We start from the raw sequence: 15,041 nt of genomic DNA, 5'->3' as shown, positions 1-15,041 counted from the left end.
TTTATTTGTTATTTATTTGTTTATTTATTTTTATATACCAGATTCCAGATATTTGAGAAATGAGAATCCAAGGCTAATAATACGTTAAAATAATAATCACAATAACAAGTTTTTAGTCGGTTATATAAAATTTTCTATATGATTATAATCCTCTATTATATTTATCATATTATGTTTTATTATTATTAACTGTTTTTTTATTTTTTTCTATGTCAACTAAGCACCCCATGGGGACAAGTAAGTTTATTACCATATAATATAGTAGCTATAATTATATCTATTGTAATAATATTAAAATAATTTTAATTATAAATTTAATTATATTTTAACCAAAAGAATAATAATTGAGAAATTTTTACTCATGATAATTATGATTGCACTACAATATACCAGAATTAAAATATTTTCATTTAAAAATAGAATATAGTATCTTTTTGATATTTGTTTAAAATAAAACTTTTTTTTTAATAATGATTATTTCGGTTCCATTTTATTATACCTTTCTGCCATACTAAAAACATATTTTACGCATCGCTGAAATTACATAAAATAAAATCCTCACGCCACGTGCTGACCTCGAAATGCCAGCCTGTCCGACAGCTGCGCTCGGAATTAAGTCACGGTTTAATTAATCACCCACTCCTCTAAAATGAAATGTACAGAATCTTAGTAAATAGTATTTTACAAATTTGAATTTATATAATAATTTAAAAGGATTTAATTTTAGGCCAATCTACTAAATATCAAAATCACGCAATATATATATATATATATATATATTTTTTAAAAAGTTTAGTTTAGTAATTTAAAAAGTAGGATTAGGTATTTAAAAAAATTTAAGAATGTGGTTAACTTTATAGTTTACATTGATTGCTCAACAAATTCGAAGCTGACCTATTACCATTTTCTGTGTTTAATAAATGTATCGCTTTATATTCGGTAGGGGTAAAAACGACATTTCATATATTTGCACTTTGTATTCTTTTATTAATAGCAAGGTTTTCCGGTTCGAGAATGGGAAGGAAATACTATATTATATTTAGAGTTTCGGTTTTACCCTCCGAGATATCATAAATGCCTGTTTTGTCCTCTCCGAGCTCCAAAGTCCACCCACTCTGTTATATATAATTTATTTTCTGTTTATTTTTGTCAAAGTTTGGTTGGCTGGCTCCGGCTCCAGTCCCAGAGCTCTGATTCATCTGCTTTGGCCAACGATCTCCGTTGAGGAGGTTGCTTTCCAGCTTGCCTCTCATGGCCGACGACTAGGGTAAGTGCTTCAACTGTGTGTGATCCTTTGCTGAGCTTGTTTGGTCTTGTATTGTTTTTTTTTTCGTCTTCTATTTCATTTTGGATCTTTTATGCTTGAATTTGTTGATGTATCGGTCCGGAAATGAACTTGTAGAATATGTTTTGTTTTAGTTTGGCTGCGAACTAGCGTATTTTTCATTTAGGATTTGTGGATTGCTTCTCCCCCTTTTTGTTTCTTTTGTTGGATTTGAGGCGCGTCGTAGGGATTGATACTGCGGGATCTGAAGCTAACTTGGTCGCCGGTGATTGGTTTTTGCGCTGGAATTTTTATATTGGATTGATCTGGTGAATTTGTCTCCATTTCAATGCGCCTTCCGTCTGTTGATTTATGGCAAAAAGGCTTGCTCTGTTCCATTTGTTCATGAATCAAGTATGATTTATCTTACTTGAGTTCATCAATTATGTTGTTGAGATAAAAGATCTAACTTTTTTTTTTTTGTGATTTCTGTATTTCTATATGTCAATGACGGTTGTCGTTTTGGATTCCTGTCTTTTTTTTTCTCCCCGTTGAATTTGTGTCTGTTGCAATTCCTACTTGATCGTTTCTTCCATAAAGATAGTGATTTATGTAGAGGCTGAAATTTTTTCTTTTTCTTATTAGAAAAAATCATGTTTTTTTTTCTCTTTGTGGTTGCAAGTATTTTCCCCCCCCCCCCCCCCCCCCCCCCCCCCCCCCCCCCCCCCCCCCCCCCCCCCCCCTTTTTTTGTTTGTTCTCTTCCTGTAGTTACCTAAAGAAGATTAAATCTTCACTTTTCTGTGCTTGAAAATTTAGATTGTGGTGGTTTTTAGTCACTTCCTCCTGTGGTCTGGTCAATCCCATCCCGTGGTGGTGATGCCAGAAATTCTGATGGATGGAGTCACTACAAACGAGGCTTCAACTGAGGCGAATTCTTCTAACATCAAGGAGAACTCATCCTCACCTAGTAAATTGTGTGCTCCTCCGAGCGAGAGGGAAGCTCCAAGCAATGCTGAGAATCTTCCAGTTGAGAGTTACAACGAGCCCACAATCGAGCAGTTGTTTGATAATGTACGGGAGTTAGGAAGTTCCAGCGATGGGTCACAGTCTCATCATAGCTTTGGTTCAGATGGTGAAGAATCTAGGATTGACTCAGAGCTGCGCCATCTAGTAGGCGCAGAGATGGATGCCATTAGAGTAATAAAAGAGGAGGAAGGCAATAATGTGACAGAAGTAGAAAATGGTTCTGAAGATAAGAGACAAGACAATATTGCTAAGGTTCAATCTCCAAATGTGTCTTCTGGATCATCCAAAAAGCCGAGAATGCCTTTGCACTTGCAGTCTCAGTCAGAATCCAACGTACCCATGAAGAGCAGCATGAGCAACAAAAACTCTCCTGAAAAAGATGACCAGAATGAAGCAGCATCTGATGTGAGAGTCAGTCATACAAAAAAAAAGAGTTCAGCAAGGAGTGAGGCGAAGTTACTCAATGGAACATTGGATTCATCTGAATCTGGTTTAGAAAACCCTGATTTAGGGCCTTTCTATCTTAAGCATGCAAGAGATCTGATTGCTTCTGATAACCCCCAAAGAGCTTTAAAATATGCACTCCGAGCAGCCAAGTCATTTGAGAAATGTGCTGGTCAGAAGCCAAGCTTGGATTTGGTAATGAGTCTGCATGTTATAGCATCAACCTATTGTAAATTAGGAAAGTTTGTGGAGGCTGTACCTGTTCTTCAAAAATCTATTGAAATTCCAGTGCTTGAGGAAGGCAAAGACCATGCCCTTGCTAAATTTTCTGGTTATATGCAGTTGGGTGATATTTATGCCATGTTGGGCCAGTTAGATAGTTCACTCCAATGCTACTCCACAGGACTTGAAATTCAGAAACAGACACTAGGAGATATGGATCCGCGAGTTGGCGAAACTTGCCGCTATTTAGCTGAAGCTCATGTTCAAGCATTGCAGTTTGATGAGGCAGAAAGACTGTGCCAGATCGCTCTCGACATCCATGGGGAGAAAGGTGAGACATCCTCTTTAGAAGAAACAGCTGATAGGAGACTGATGGGTCTCATTTGTGACACCAAGGGTCACCATGAAGCAGCTCTTCAACATCTAATTTCAGTAAGCTCAGCAATGGTGGCCAATGGCCAGGAAACTGAGGTAGCTTCAGTTGACTGCAGCATTGGAGATGTCTATCTCTCGTTGGGGCGATATGATGAGGCTGTGTTTGCATATCAGAAAGCACTCAATCTTTACAAAACTACTAAAGGAGCCAACCACCCAACTGTTGCATCAGTCTTTGTACGACTTGCTGACTTGTACAATAAAACAGGGAAGTTTAAGGATTCTAAGTCATATTGTGAAAATGCTCTCCGCATTTATACCAAGCCTATTCCAGGGACTTCTGCAGAGGAAATAGCCACAGGCCTGACTGATGTATCTGCAATATACGTGTCCATGAATGAGGATGAACAGGCACTCAAGTTACTCCAGAAGTCCTTGAAGATGTATAATAATTCTGCTGGACAGCAAAGCACCATTGCAGGTATTGAGGCACAGATTGGTGTACTATACTACATAAGAGGAAATTACGGAGAGTCTTATTCTTCATTCAAGAATGCAATAGATAAGCTTCGAGCTTGCGGGGAAAAGAAATCAGCTTTCTTTGGAATTGCTTTGAACCAGATGGGATTAGCTTGTGTACAAAGGTATGCCATAAATGAGGCAGCTGAATTATTTGAGGAAGCCAGAAGCATTCTGGAGCAAGAATGTGGGCCGTATCATCCAGATACACTTGGAGTGTACAGCAATCTTGCAGGAACTTATGATGCAATGGGAAGGTATTGTCTTCAATGGTTATGCTTTCATTTGTTTGTTTGTCTGGTTTTTCATGTTAATTTTATATCTAGAGAATCATGGTTTATATGTTGGTCTCCTTGATGCTCAGATAATGAGTTATAGGAGAGAAATTTTGTGATGTCTATGCCATTTCACCTATATCTTTTGGTTAATAGCTATTGCACTTAGCCTCGATGAACATTGAACCTGATTCTTTTCAAGTTTACAGTTGATTCTGTTTAAGTGGAGAATAACTGACTATATATTGACATGGTTGTGAAGCTTAAAGCTAAGTTGATACCAAGAATTAGAGACGTAAGACTTATAGAAAGTGATACTTTGTTCTCACTTGTTGAATATCAATACCCTGATGGAAAGCTAATTGATTGAAGCTTGCCTGACTAAAGTTAGTGACTTTGGTTATTAGAATAAATAATTATAATGTGAATATCCCCAAATATTCAATATTCATGACATGGTTTTGACTAGATGATGTTGATGTGGTTATTTGAAAACAAAGGATAATATCAGTATGGTATAATCATTTTTTTAGTGAATGAAATTAGGGGAAGAAAAAAGAGACATTTATAGATTGATTTATTGCCAATCAATTAGGTGGATTATATATTTTATTGCCGCATGATGCATGAGACAAGCCAAATACTGGAACCAAATCTGAGAACTATAAGATCATGTAATAATCTCAATGATGGCTTCTTCATGCTTCTTGAAGCTGAGAATTCATAACTAAAAAATGACTTCTTGTTGTTGGTTGTTTCCCCATGTTTCAATAAGTCTTCTTCTTAAATTACAATCAAGAATTACTAGAATGATATCTCTTTCCTTTTTTCCTTAAATTTGGTTTATTTTCCAATAAAAAAATTCTGTGATCACTAAATGTTATTAGTCTGAAAAAAATGGCAATGCACTGAGAGTCATTGAAATGCTGGTTCTCTGATCCTCGTAGTTTTCCAGAAGTCCACATGAATGTTGAGGAATGTGTTTTTGCATTACAGATGGTGTGTAAAAATGAACTGATTTTCCAAACATAATAAAAGATGATGGTTTTGGGGTGCTACTTTGGTTGGTTGTTCAATAAGTTGCTCTTTGCATTTTTATTTGTTAGGCTAACTTTTCAATCTTGTCTGTCTTCAACTATTTACCATGAACTCTACTAAGAAGTTTTAGATTATCACTTGGATCTTGAAGACAAAATGCTGATATGCACACTTTTTCTTGGCATACCATTGCAACACAGGTTGGACGAAGCCATTGAAATATTGGAATATGTAGTCGGACTTCGAGAGGAAAAGCTTGGAACAGCCAACCCTGACGTAGACAATGAGAAAAGGAGGTTGGCTGAGTTGCTGAAGGAAGCCGGGAGAGTCCGAAATAGAAAAATTAGGTCGCTCGAAACTCTCCTCGACAACAATCCACAAATTGTTATGAATGATGCGACTCGATCATGAAGCATGATGTACATTTAGAAACTTAATTGCTCATGCACTGATTTTTTCATACCAAATTCTTACACTTATGGGGACATAAGGGCTGTGTGATTGCGATATTGGATCCGTTGTAAATGATTATTCTACCATTTTTCTTTCAATTGTTTACCAAAACCATTTGATTATGAGCTGTTTGTGAGAATTATGAACTTACCTTTTTTTGTCATCGTACATGAAGTTTAGAGCATTAATCCTCAGTCTTATTGGCTATACTGTTAAACCATTTTGATCTTCACTTCTCGTCATACGAGATTTTATTGAGAATTTCAATCCCTTTCTAGATATATTCAACTTAGAATATTAGTTCCAGTATGATTTGAATTCTGCTACTATTGCACTTAATTATGCTAACATTAAAACAACGTGCTCGATAGAAAAAATTTCCTGCAAGTTGCAGAGTTAGGGGACTTCTTCGATAGGAAGACTGTTTCAAAGTTCAAAGTCTACTATAAACGACGTGCATAGCAGGGCGTTTCCAGAGGATTTGAATGACTCTCCTTTGTTCTGTTCTTTTGTTGGCAATACTTATCCACTCAAGCGTAGTCTTGTATTTTGACTGTGACAACGAAGTGTAGCAACCTCCTCTAATTTAATATTATTTTTTATCCCAAAAATTCCCACTGTGATTTGCTCTGATGATGGCATGCATAAACTCGGCGATGGATAATTTTAATTTAGTTGATATTTATCTGGAAAGTTATCGAGCAGGGCCTCTTTCAAAACTAATTAGATAATAAATAGAGCTTTAAAATGACATTGTACATCCATCTAATAGGCTTCCAATAAGATTGAATTGATTATTATGGAACATATTTAATACAGTGAATAAGAATTGAATCTTGATGAAGTTGAAATAATACTCTTTTTCATAATAATCAACTGTAATTTTTTGATTTACCTCCTCATATATGATTATGAAATTGATTGTGTAATCTTCGAGGCATAGCTGAGTTACAAGAATTACGATGAAGTAAAGTTGTAGAAAAGGACAAAAATTGAATTTCGACCACCCCCAGAAGTTGTATAATACCTTTTTCTATCGTAATTCAATTATAATTTTTTAATTTATCTTTTCATACCTTCTCATATATCTGTGAGATTAATCATGTGAGATTGTTAAAATGATAAATTCATTTTTTTTTAAGAAAAAAATCCACCTAATACATCCACCAAACGGATAACATAAAAGGACCTACTACACCTTCGAGGAAGGAGAGGCAGCGGCAAAGTCAAAAGCAAACACCAGGCCAAGTCTTCTTCTCCATGAATGAACGTCAATCGAAGGCCCACTGTGATAATTCACAATATTGACTGGATATATAATTTTTTTTATACAATATCAAACAAATACGTCATTACAAATTAAAACGGCAATAAGTGACGCCTCACTGCACTTCCATAGGCAAAATTAAGTATGAAAATTTATCAAACAAAATATACAGATTGGATTTGAGAGTAAATAGGAAGGGAACAAATTAAATAAAATATATTTTTTAGAAAGTTCCATATATATATGGAGAATATTTTAATAAATTAAAATGGGGAACGCGTTCGTTGGAGGGTGTTCATCGGCGCGAACAACCCGTAGAGCTCCTGCCGGTACGGTAAGAATGACCGCTGCGGTGCCTTCACCGCCTGCTCGCTTCCAGTTCCCTTCGCGTAGAAGAGTCGGTGAGCGGTGGCCATATCCATCTCCGCCACCCTCATCGCCTTCTTCGCCGACTTCCTCGACTCCGTCTTCGCCGGGCTGGCTCCGGCGCTCGCCTTCTTCTCCTTCGCTGCAGCCGTCGTCGGCGCCGGAGGTTCCGCCTCGAGGAAAACGAACTTCTCCTTCCCGTCGCTGTGGCTCCGACCCATCATCAAGTCGCGGAGCCGCCACCGGCGAGACGACCCGGTGGAGGCGCTCTTCCTGCAGCGGTTCGCCGTCCAAGCGCAGAACTCGCCGGCGGCCTCCGGTACCTCCGTCGAGGACGGGATCGGCGGCGCCAGATCCTGGAGAAGAAGCTTCCGGAGCGGAATCTGCTCCGCCATATCCGCCGCCGCTTCCGCATCCTCCTCGGTGTCCGGACCGGGGAGGAGATCGCGATCGAAGACGGGGTAGACGGGGAGGATCCGGCCGCCGAAGAAGATCTCGTCGGCGTCGGCCGAGGGGAGCGCGTCGGAGTTCCCCACGGAGAAAGCGAAGTCGGAATCGTCACTGGAATCGTCGTCTACGGCATCGCCTTCCTTCGCCGCCCCCTCCGGTAAATCAATACGGAAAGACGCGGTCGAGCAATCTCCCGCCGCCGGGGCCTCATCGGCGACGTCGGACAGGAGGGAGAACGAGAAGGGTGTGTGATCCGTCGTCATTGATGGGATCGGTTTGTGAGTTGGGGGAAGAAGAGGAAGGGTGGGCGTTTATAAAGGGAGAAGGGAAATGCGATGGCTACATCTCTATCAGTGCACGGCAGCCGTTGGATGCGATGAGAATTCGGATCTGAACGGCTGAGGATTCGCCGATGTATTTTTATTCAACGAAAGTCGGTTAGTTCGGCTCGTGTGGGAATTGAGACGGGGGAAGTTGACCGGCTCTTTCGTGGAGGGAAAGAAAGATGATCACGCACGCGGTTACGCATTTATAACAAGTTACTTTTGGGCGTGCTCCCTCTCACGTGCCCGGACGGTGTCGTGGACACACACAGGCGGTCCGAACTTGGGGAGGGCAATCTGCGTAATAGAGACGCTGACTGGCGGGTCATAATTTTTTTTTTATTTTTTAAATGTTAACGTGCGTGCGTGGGGGCCTCATACTTAACGAAGGAGAAATCCAATGCTCTAACTTGAGAGAGAGTAAACCACCACGTGTAAACATCACGAGCAGCAGCAAACTAATGTAAATATTTGCGATATTACTGAACGATGGAATATAAAGATATCATATCTAAACAATCAACTCCATTAGAGATGTGGCTAATAGGTAACTAACTAATTTCAGTATATACTTGGACGTCAAGTGCTACCAAAAATAGAGGATAATTTCTTTGATAAATTATTTTCTCTAATAAATTAGCAATGACCAAGTCCGCCAGCCACCTTGAACATCTAGAATCGCCACTTCGGTTCGCCAATATTCTCCAGTGTAAACTAGTCACACCGTTCGTGAGTTATTAGAGTCTTCATTGAAAAAATAATTCATTCGACATTTCAAACTCAAAAATATTATTAAATTGAGGTCAAATTTAATAATATTTAATCTATAAACTCGTTCATTTAATAATTTATAAACATTCATTAAGAAATTCATTCATATATACTCACACTAATCTTATTTTACTTTTAAACAATTTATTTTCGAAACTCAAACGTTTATAAACTATTTAATTTCATTACGAACGTAAACTCAAATTTAAGAATTCAAATCGAATCACATGGAGCTCAAGCTTAAGGAAAAATAAACCAAGTCAAACTCAAACCACTCATTATTCGGCTCAATTTGATTCGATTACATCCCTATCTCCATGTAGCTGTATCCTTAGCAACTTAAAATAAGCACAGAAACAATCACAAGTCACAGATATAACATCTTCAAGATGCCCATATCACCATAGCTTATTTTTGAAGAACATGATCCCAGTGGAAAATGACATCCTAACCAAGAAGGTATCATCAGGACATGTATACATTAAATCAATCTTTCTAGAATTGGTTCGTACCGATATAGGCATGTGATAGCCAACTGAGCACAAGTTATACAACTCGCTACATTCGAGACAACACTTGTAATATAATCGTAAGCATTTCTTCCAAGAAAGTCATCTTTTAGGCAGTTGAAGCTTTGTCAGTTTGCACAGTCTCAGCCTTTCCAGTTGCCTTGCCATTTTTTGCTTTGTAGTCTTTCACAGCAGCTTTGATTGCATCTTCTGCGAGCATGCTGCAGTGAAGCTTCACCGGTGGAAGTGAAAGGTGTTTGGCAATTTCTCTATATAACATCACAAGTAATTAATATCATCATATCAGTAGCAAATAGTTGTGATCAGTAACACGACCACTTAAGAGTGAAGGAAAAAATTAAAACCAGATAAGAGCTATGATTTTCTAATGACTTTTCGGCCAAAGGTAGGGCAAATGCCAAAGCCAGAAAGGATGACAAAACAAGGAACCCCAAAGCAAGCAACACAATAGATCATCACCAGGGCAACAAAGGCTTAGGCCCTAATAATAACAAATTCTGAAGGATATAGTGTAACTTTTACATCAGTACCTGAGAATAATACCCTACAAATTTGATTCTGATGGCTATAAGTATATCAATGCAAGTCAAAGTCAGAATCAGTTTTACTGATATAAGAAATCAGAATTCATATTTAGAACTGTTAACCAGGTAGAGGTAGGAATGGTTCTTCATAAAGCTACAGTAGATGCCCAAATTATTCAGCAAGGAATGCTATATGACCCTTACTCTAGAGACAACTGGGAAGGAAGGGCAGCTTATTCGTGAATGCTTTGTTAAAAGGAAGCATTGTACAAAAGGAGAAGACAAATATTGACGAGCAAGAAAATTCTCTGCACAAATCCATAAATAGCCAATGCCAAACTATCCTTTCTCGTTTCCTAGGAAGGAGTCTTAGAGAAATGAGTACTTTTTCACTAAAGCTTTCACGAGCAAGCTCAATGATATTGACTAAGCCTACTTATTAATGGCAATGCTTATTTGTCCAATAAGACAGGTAATCTTGAGCAAGTGAATCCTCATAGGTTGTTCAATAATAAGAAACTGATGACTTTCCTGTTGATGAAAGTTATTGAACTTTCTTAAGAGGCAAATGTTAGTCTGGAACAGGCCTTTCTCAAGGCACAATTACCATCTATTTAACTAGAGTCATAAAAATAGAATAACAAAAGGCTTTTGGAACTCAATACTTCACTAACTTTCCTGTATTATTTTCTATTTTCAGTGTCTCAGCCCTTGTCCAGTTCAGAACCTACCATCTTCTTCAAGGATAAAATAACTATATATGATACCTTAAGAGGTATCTCCTACTTTATATTAGTAGAAACCTAACTATTAATACATGCAAATTGAATAAATAAAATCATTGAATTGTTCAACTCAAGCATAATCAGTGGTGTCGCACAGATGGGGAAAAAACAATAAAAGCATGATTCAGTTGTTTCCATTATATTCCAGAGTTCCATGTAATGGTTCTGACTGTGACAGGATTCACATTTTTTAAGCTCAATCATTTCAGTTTTATCTGGTGCTCATAAATTATTTACACAAATTTGCCACACAATACTCATAATCCTGTCTATATGTTGGAAAGCAAAACTGATGCCTTGAATCACAACCAAGTAATCCACATTTGTTTGGGTTAATCTAAATACAGATAGCAAAATAAATTTTGAAACTAAAAATCATGATTGCTTCTTATTATACAGTTCTAACAAACAGAGTAAATAAAATTGTTCACCACATGACTGTTTCAGATATGATAATAAATGTTTACTGCATAGGGTACTTCATGCCTAGTTGAAGACACAGGGAAGATATTCAGATAAAAAAGTAACTGAATTTAATTAACTTAGTCTGTCTAATGATAGCTCTCTCCAATTGTGAGTCTCATTTTTTTTCTATAATACCATACAGTCATGCTACTAAAAAAATATTAGTGAAGTCTTCTTGAGGGTTCAGCGATTTAATTGTAAGAGCAAGTTATGGGAATTCAAACTTACGTATTTTTGATGGATAACACTTCTTCCATATGTTTTCCTTTCACCCATTCCGTTGCTGCAATTGATAATAGAAGAATAGCATATAATGCATTATGCAAAAGCAATAGTTTAATAATATTGAATAAAACAAGAATACTTAACCAATAAAAGGGCAACCTTATGGTTAAGCAATTTTGAATACAAAATAATATCTTTTGATCCAACACTTCATCTTCCCCGATAGAAAATATTCTCTTAATGAGAGAAAGACAAAATATAATTTACAAATCAGATATCAATATTTAAATCTTGAAATATATCACTGAATTACTCATGGTAATAAATTTATAGTTTTTCCTTACACTCAAAGAGAATAACAGTCAATTACAAAGAAGGTCAAAGGTTTTCATCGCCAGTTACAATAATATTTCAGCCATTGTTTTCTCTAATAGCTAATAAAGCGAGAAACTTGTTTCACATTTTCTGTTCTCTTCAAGTTCAAGCACAAAAGCCAAATTAGCTGCTGGATTCAAGAGTTGATCGTCAATCAAAGAATGTTTGTCGATAGCATCAGTTGTTTCTATAAATTTCTTTTCTCTAGTGTTTTTTTGTTGTGTCTGAAGCCTATATAAAATGTGTAAAGAACAACTTTCGAACAATGTGTCCAACTGGTTTCAGGATTCAAGCATTCATCGCCGGTAAATTTTCCTCCTTGATTTGCTACATAAATACATAATTAGAATAGCAGAAAGGATTCTCATCTTTCAAAACTACCCAGTAATAGTTGTCAAATTATCTCATTGACGCTAAGCACAAAATCCGGAAGAAAAAAATACGACACGATTAAAGTCAATAAAAAAAGGCACATCGTGCGGCACAGATTGGGAATTAGGGTTTTAAACGTCATACCAACCGAAGATGACGCAATGGCCGAGCCGCAACCGAAGGTCTTGAAGCAGGCATCGACGATCTTTCCAGTATCATCGTCGACCTTGATCTGCAGCTTCATCACGTCGCCGCACGCCGGCGCGCCCACAAGACCCGTCCCCACCGAAGGATCATTCTTGTCGAAGGATCCGACGTTCCGAGGGTTCTCGTAGTGGTCCACCACCCTCTCGTGATATCCCCGCGCGGCCGTCGCCGTCACCGCCCCCGGCGCCCCTTTCCCCAGCCCTAATCCAAGAACTCGCCTTCCCGCCGCGCCCAACATCTTCGCCCTCGACACACGAAAGAGTAAAGAACAATATCGAAAAAAGGTCAGATCAGTCTTGATTTCTTTTTAAAATTATGTTATAAATAAAATTTTAAAATCGAAAAAGGAAATCACGGGCATGACAAAACGAGCATGGGCCGTGCCTTCCTACGTGGTCCAACAAATCATCCATTTAGAATCCAAGGAATTCCACTTTTTCTCATCTCCTTTTATTTTTATTATTTTTTAAAAATATTAGAGTCAATATTAATAATATAATGTCCTTTTAATTTTTCCCGAATAATTATTTCAACCTTTTAGGGGCGCTGATTTGTTCGTCGCACGTCATGAATTAGTTACGCCCCAACCAATCAGAAGCCGATGCTCCGTAATCGAGCGATTAATTAAACCACACAACCTCCCTCAGACTCAGCGCCGTCCTCTCGCGTGCACCAGCACTCATTCGCACGTCGACGCTGTAACAAACCCCCGTCCCCTCTCCAGGCATCCGCCACGTGCACCGACCGAGACAAAGCTTAAATACACAACTACTCCATGTCTTTTTCTTGACTAATAATTAATCATCATCTTCTTTTCTGCAGTGCACCGATTGATTAAGAAACCTAAAGAAGATGATCACAAATATATATATATTATATGTAGTTCTCTTTCGGTTGATCCCCAGTTTGTGGACAGCCATTAAGTGGCAGTGTTACTGGTCATGGGATGCGAAAGCTTCATGTGCTTCCACTTCGAGGGCAATTCCAGGTGGGCCACAAGGAATGGAATAAAATCTAGTAAATCTCGGCGTCGATGGTGCATTTGAAATGCGAAGGTTGGTTAATTAGCCAGAGCATTAGCATGGTAAATGTATACGAGATGGAGGTGAAAAGTACTGGTCGGTCACTCATGCATCTCTTCTTCGGAGCAATGATCATCGTCTTGGAGCAAGTCAAAACAAAATCAAATACTACATTACACCTTTTTCTCTGTCCTCCATTGTTTGTGTGTGTGTGTGTGTTTCTCTTCTCCCTGTCTTTCTCGACTCTATTCGTTGTGAACGTAGCGTACGACCTATAGATCGAATAGCTACGGGCGATTAGCGACAGAGAAAGAACCAAGACGGAGAAGTGTGCTGTCTTCCTTTTAGTAGTGAGACCTGACACTCCCACAAGCTTTGCAGGCTTCGTGGAGGGGCCCATGATTGCCCTCCCCCCACTCCTCCTTTTGCTCTGCACCATCCCTGCTGCCTGCATGGCTCAACCCGACCGAGCGCGTCTGAGCATTGACAGGGAGCAACGCAACACATACACATGCACGAAGAAGAGAAGAGCTGAGCCGCAGCTGACACAAGGAGAGAACTTGCTTTATCTCAAGTTGCATCCCAGGAGCTGAGCAATAAATGATCCCCAACCTCACCTACCGAGCTATCAGCTGCAGAGGAGAAGAGAGAGAGAATTATAATGGCGGTGGGGCGAGTCGCAGGGCAGGCAGGGCGTGGCGTGGGAGGGGTGAAACATGACCTTGTCGGTGGTTATGGATTCTCTACTCTTCGACTCGTCTTCCTTCGCCCTCTGTTAACTTAAATCCGCCTTTGTCAATTCTCAGTTGTCATCGATCGTCCTTCTATCGACGTTTCCTACTCCGTCTTAAATTAAATAACGAGTTTAGTATATGGAATTTAGGAAGCAGGAGTTGTTGGAGGAGGTCTACAGCCCTGCTCCTCTGCAGCAGTCTGCCTTCGCCAGGGCTCTCCCTTCTCCTCCTTCGTCCTCGTCTTCGCTATTATTTGCCAGAGGAGGCGAGGCCATGGGCTCGTCGTCCCTGGCCCAGAAGCCCAGCCCCATTTCCGCCGCCCCTGCCGCCGACGGGATGAGGCCGGAAACGGAGCCGAGATACCGGGAGTGCCTGCGGAACCACGCGGCCAGCGTCGGCGGCCACGTGCTCGACGGCTGCTGCGAGTTCATGCCGAGCGCCGGCGAGGCGCTCAAGTGCGCCGCCTGCGGCTGCCACCGGAGCTTCCACCGGAAAGACCACGGCGAGATGTGCGAGCTCCGGAACGGCGTCGCGACGCCGCTCTTGCTTCCTCCGCCAGCGGCGTTGCTCCACGGGCACCCGAAGGCTTTCGGCGCCGCATCCGGCCTGTTGGTGCGGGCTGGGAATAGCGGCGCGGCGGCAGCGGGAACGGAGTCGTCGAGCGAGGATCTGGCGGCGCAGCGGCCGTTCGTGGTGTCGAGGAAGAGGTTCCGGACCAAGTTCACGGCGGAGCAGAAAGTGAAGATGCTAGCGTTCGCGGAGAAGGTGGGGTGGCGGATGCAGGGCGGGGACGAGGGGGCGGTGGAGCACTTCTGCGGCGAGGTCGGGGTGAGAAGACATGTGTTCAAGGTGTGGATGCACAATAACAAGAGCTCGCTGAAGAAGCAAAACCACCAGCAACAGCCGCAGCAGCAGCAGCAGCAGCTTCTGGAAGATGACGAAGAGGAAGAAGAACACCAGAACCAGCAGGTCCACCACCACCGCCACCATGAAATGCCAGTGGATTGA

The 15,041-nt window shown here is 40.2% G+C and overlaps 4 protein-coding genes across 4 annotated transcripts; 2 read left to right on the top strand and 2 right to left on the bottom strand.

The window, feature by feature from the left end:
- The first annotated feature begins 1,160 nt into the window (after positions 1-1,160).
- Positions 1,161-5,739, top strand: LOC141840085 (protein KINESIN LIGHT CHAIN-RELATED 2-like). Its single transcript, XM_074727977.1, has 3 exons — positions 1,161-1,267; positions 2,082-4,108; positions 5,365-5,739. The coding sequence occupies exons 2-3, from the start codon at positions 2,142-2,144 to the stop codon at positions 5,573-5,575; spliced, it is 2,178 nt and encodes a 725-aa protein (XP_074584078.1). The 5' UTR covers positions 1,161-1,267; positions 2,082-2,141; the 3' UTR covers positions 5,576-5,739.
- A 1,375-nt stretch (positions 5,740-7,114) lies between these two features.
- On the bottom strand, positions 7,115-7,999 carry LOC141837640 (uncharacterized). Its single transcript, XM_074725016.1, has one exon. It carries the CDS (start codon positions 7,961-7,963, stop codon positions 7,148-7,150), a length of 816 nt encoding a protein of 271 aa, XP_074581117.1. The 5' UTR covers positions 7,964-7,999; the 3' UTR covers positions 7,115-7,147.
- A 1,171-nt stretch (positions 8,000-9,170) lies between these two features.
- On the bottom strand, positions 9,171-12,531 carry LOC141840077 (iron-sulfur cluster assembly protein 1-like). Its single transcript, XM_074727971.1, has 3 exons — positions 12,215-12,531; positions 11,327-11,381; positions 9,171-9,572 (listed from the first exon to the last, which is right to left on the bottom strand). The coding sequence occupies exons 1-3, from the start codon at positions 12,513-12,515 to the stop codon at positions 9,413-9,415; spliced, it is 516 nt and encodes a 171-aa protein (XP_074584072.1). The 5' UTR covers positions 12,516-12,531; the 3' UTR covers positions 9,171-9,412.
- Positions 12,532-14,015: 1,484 nt separating this feature from the next.
- On the top strand, positions 14,016-15,041 carry LOC141842439 (zinc-finger homeodomain protein 2-like). Its single transcript, XM_074730644.1, has 2 exons — positions 14,016-14,023; positions 14,183-15,041. Exons 1-2 carry the CDS (start codon positions 14,016-14,018, stop codon positions 15,039-15,041), a joined length of 867 nt encoding a protein of 288 aa, XP_074586745.1.

The sequence above is a fragment of the Curcuma longa genome, chromosome 11 (assembly GCF_044706935.1).
Source record: "Curcuma longa cultivar G26 ecotype Majalengka, Jawa Barat chromosome 11, ITB_CL_G26_1.1, whole genome shotgun sequence".
In the NCBI taxonomy this organism is placed as follows: domain Eukaryota; kingdom Viridiplantae; phylum Streptophyta; class Magnoliopsida; order Zingiberales; family Zingiberaceae; genus Curcuma; species Curcuma longa.
Note: the sequence above shows the minus strand (reverse complement) of the source record. Positions and strands in the feature narration are given on the sequence as shown.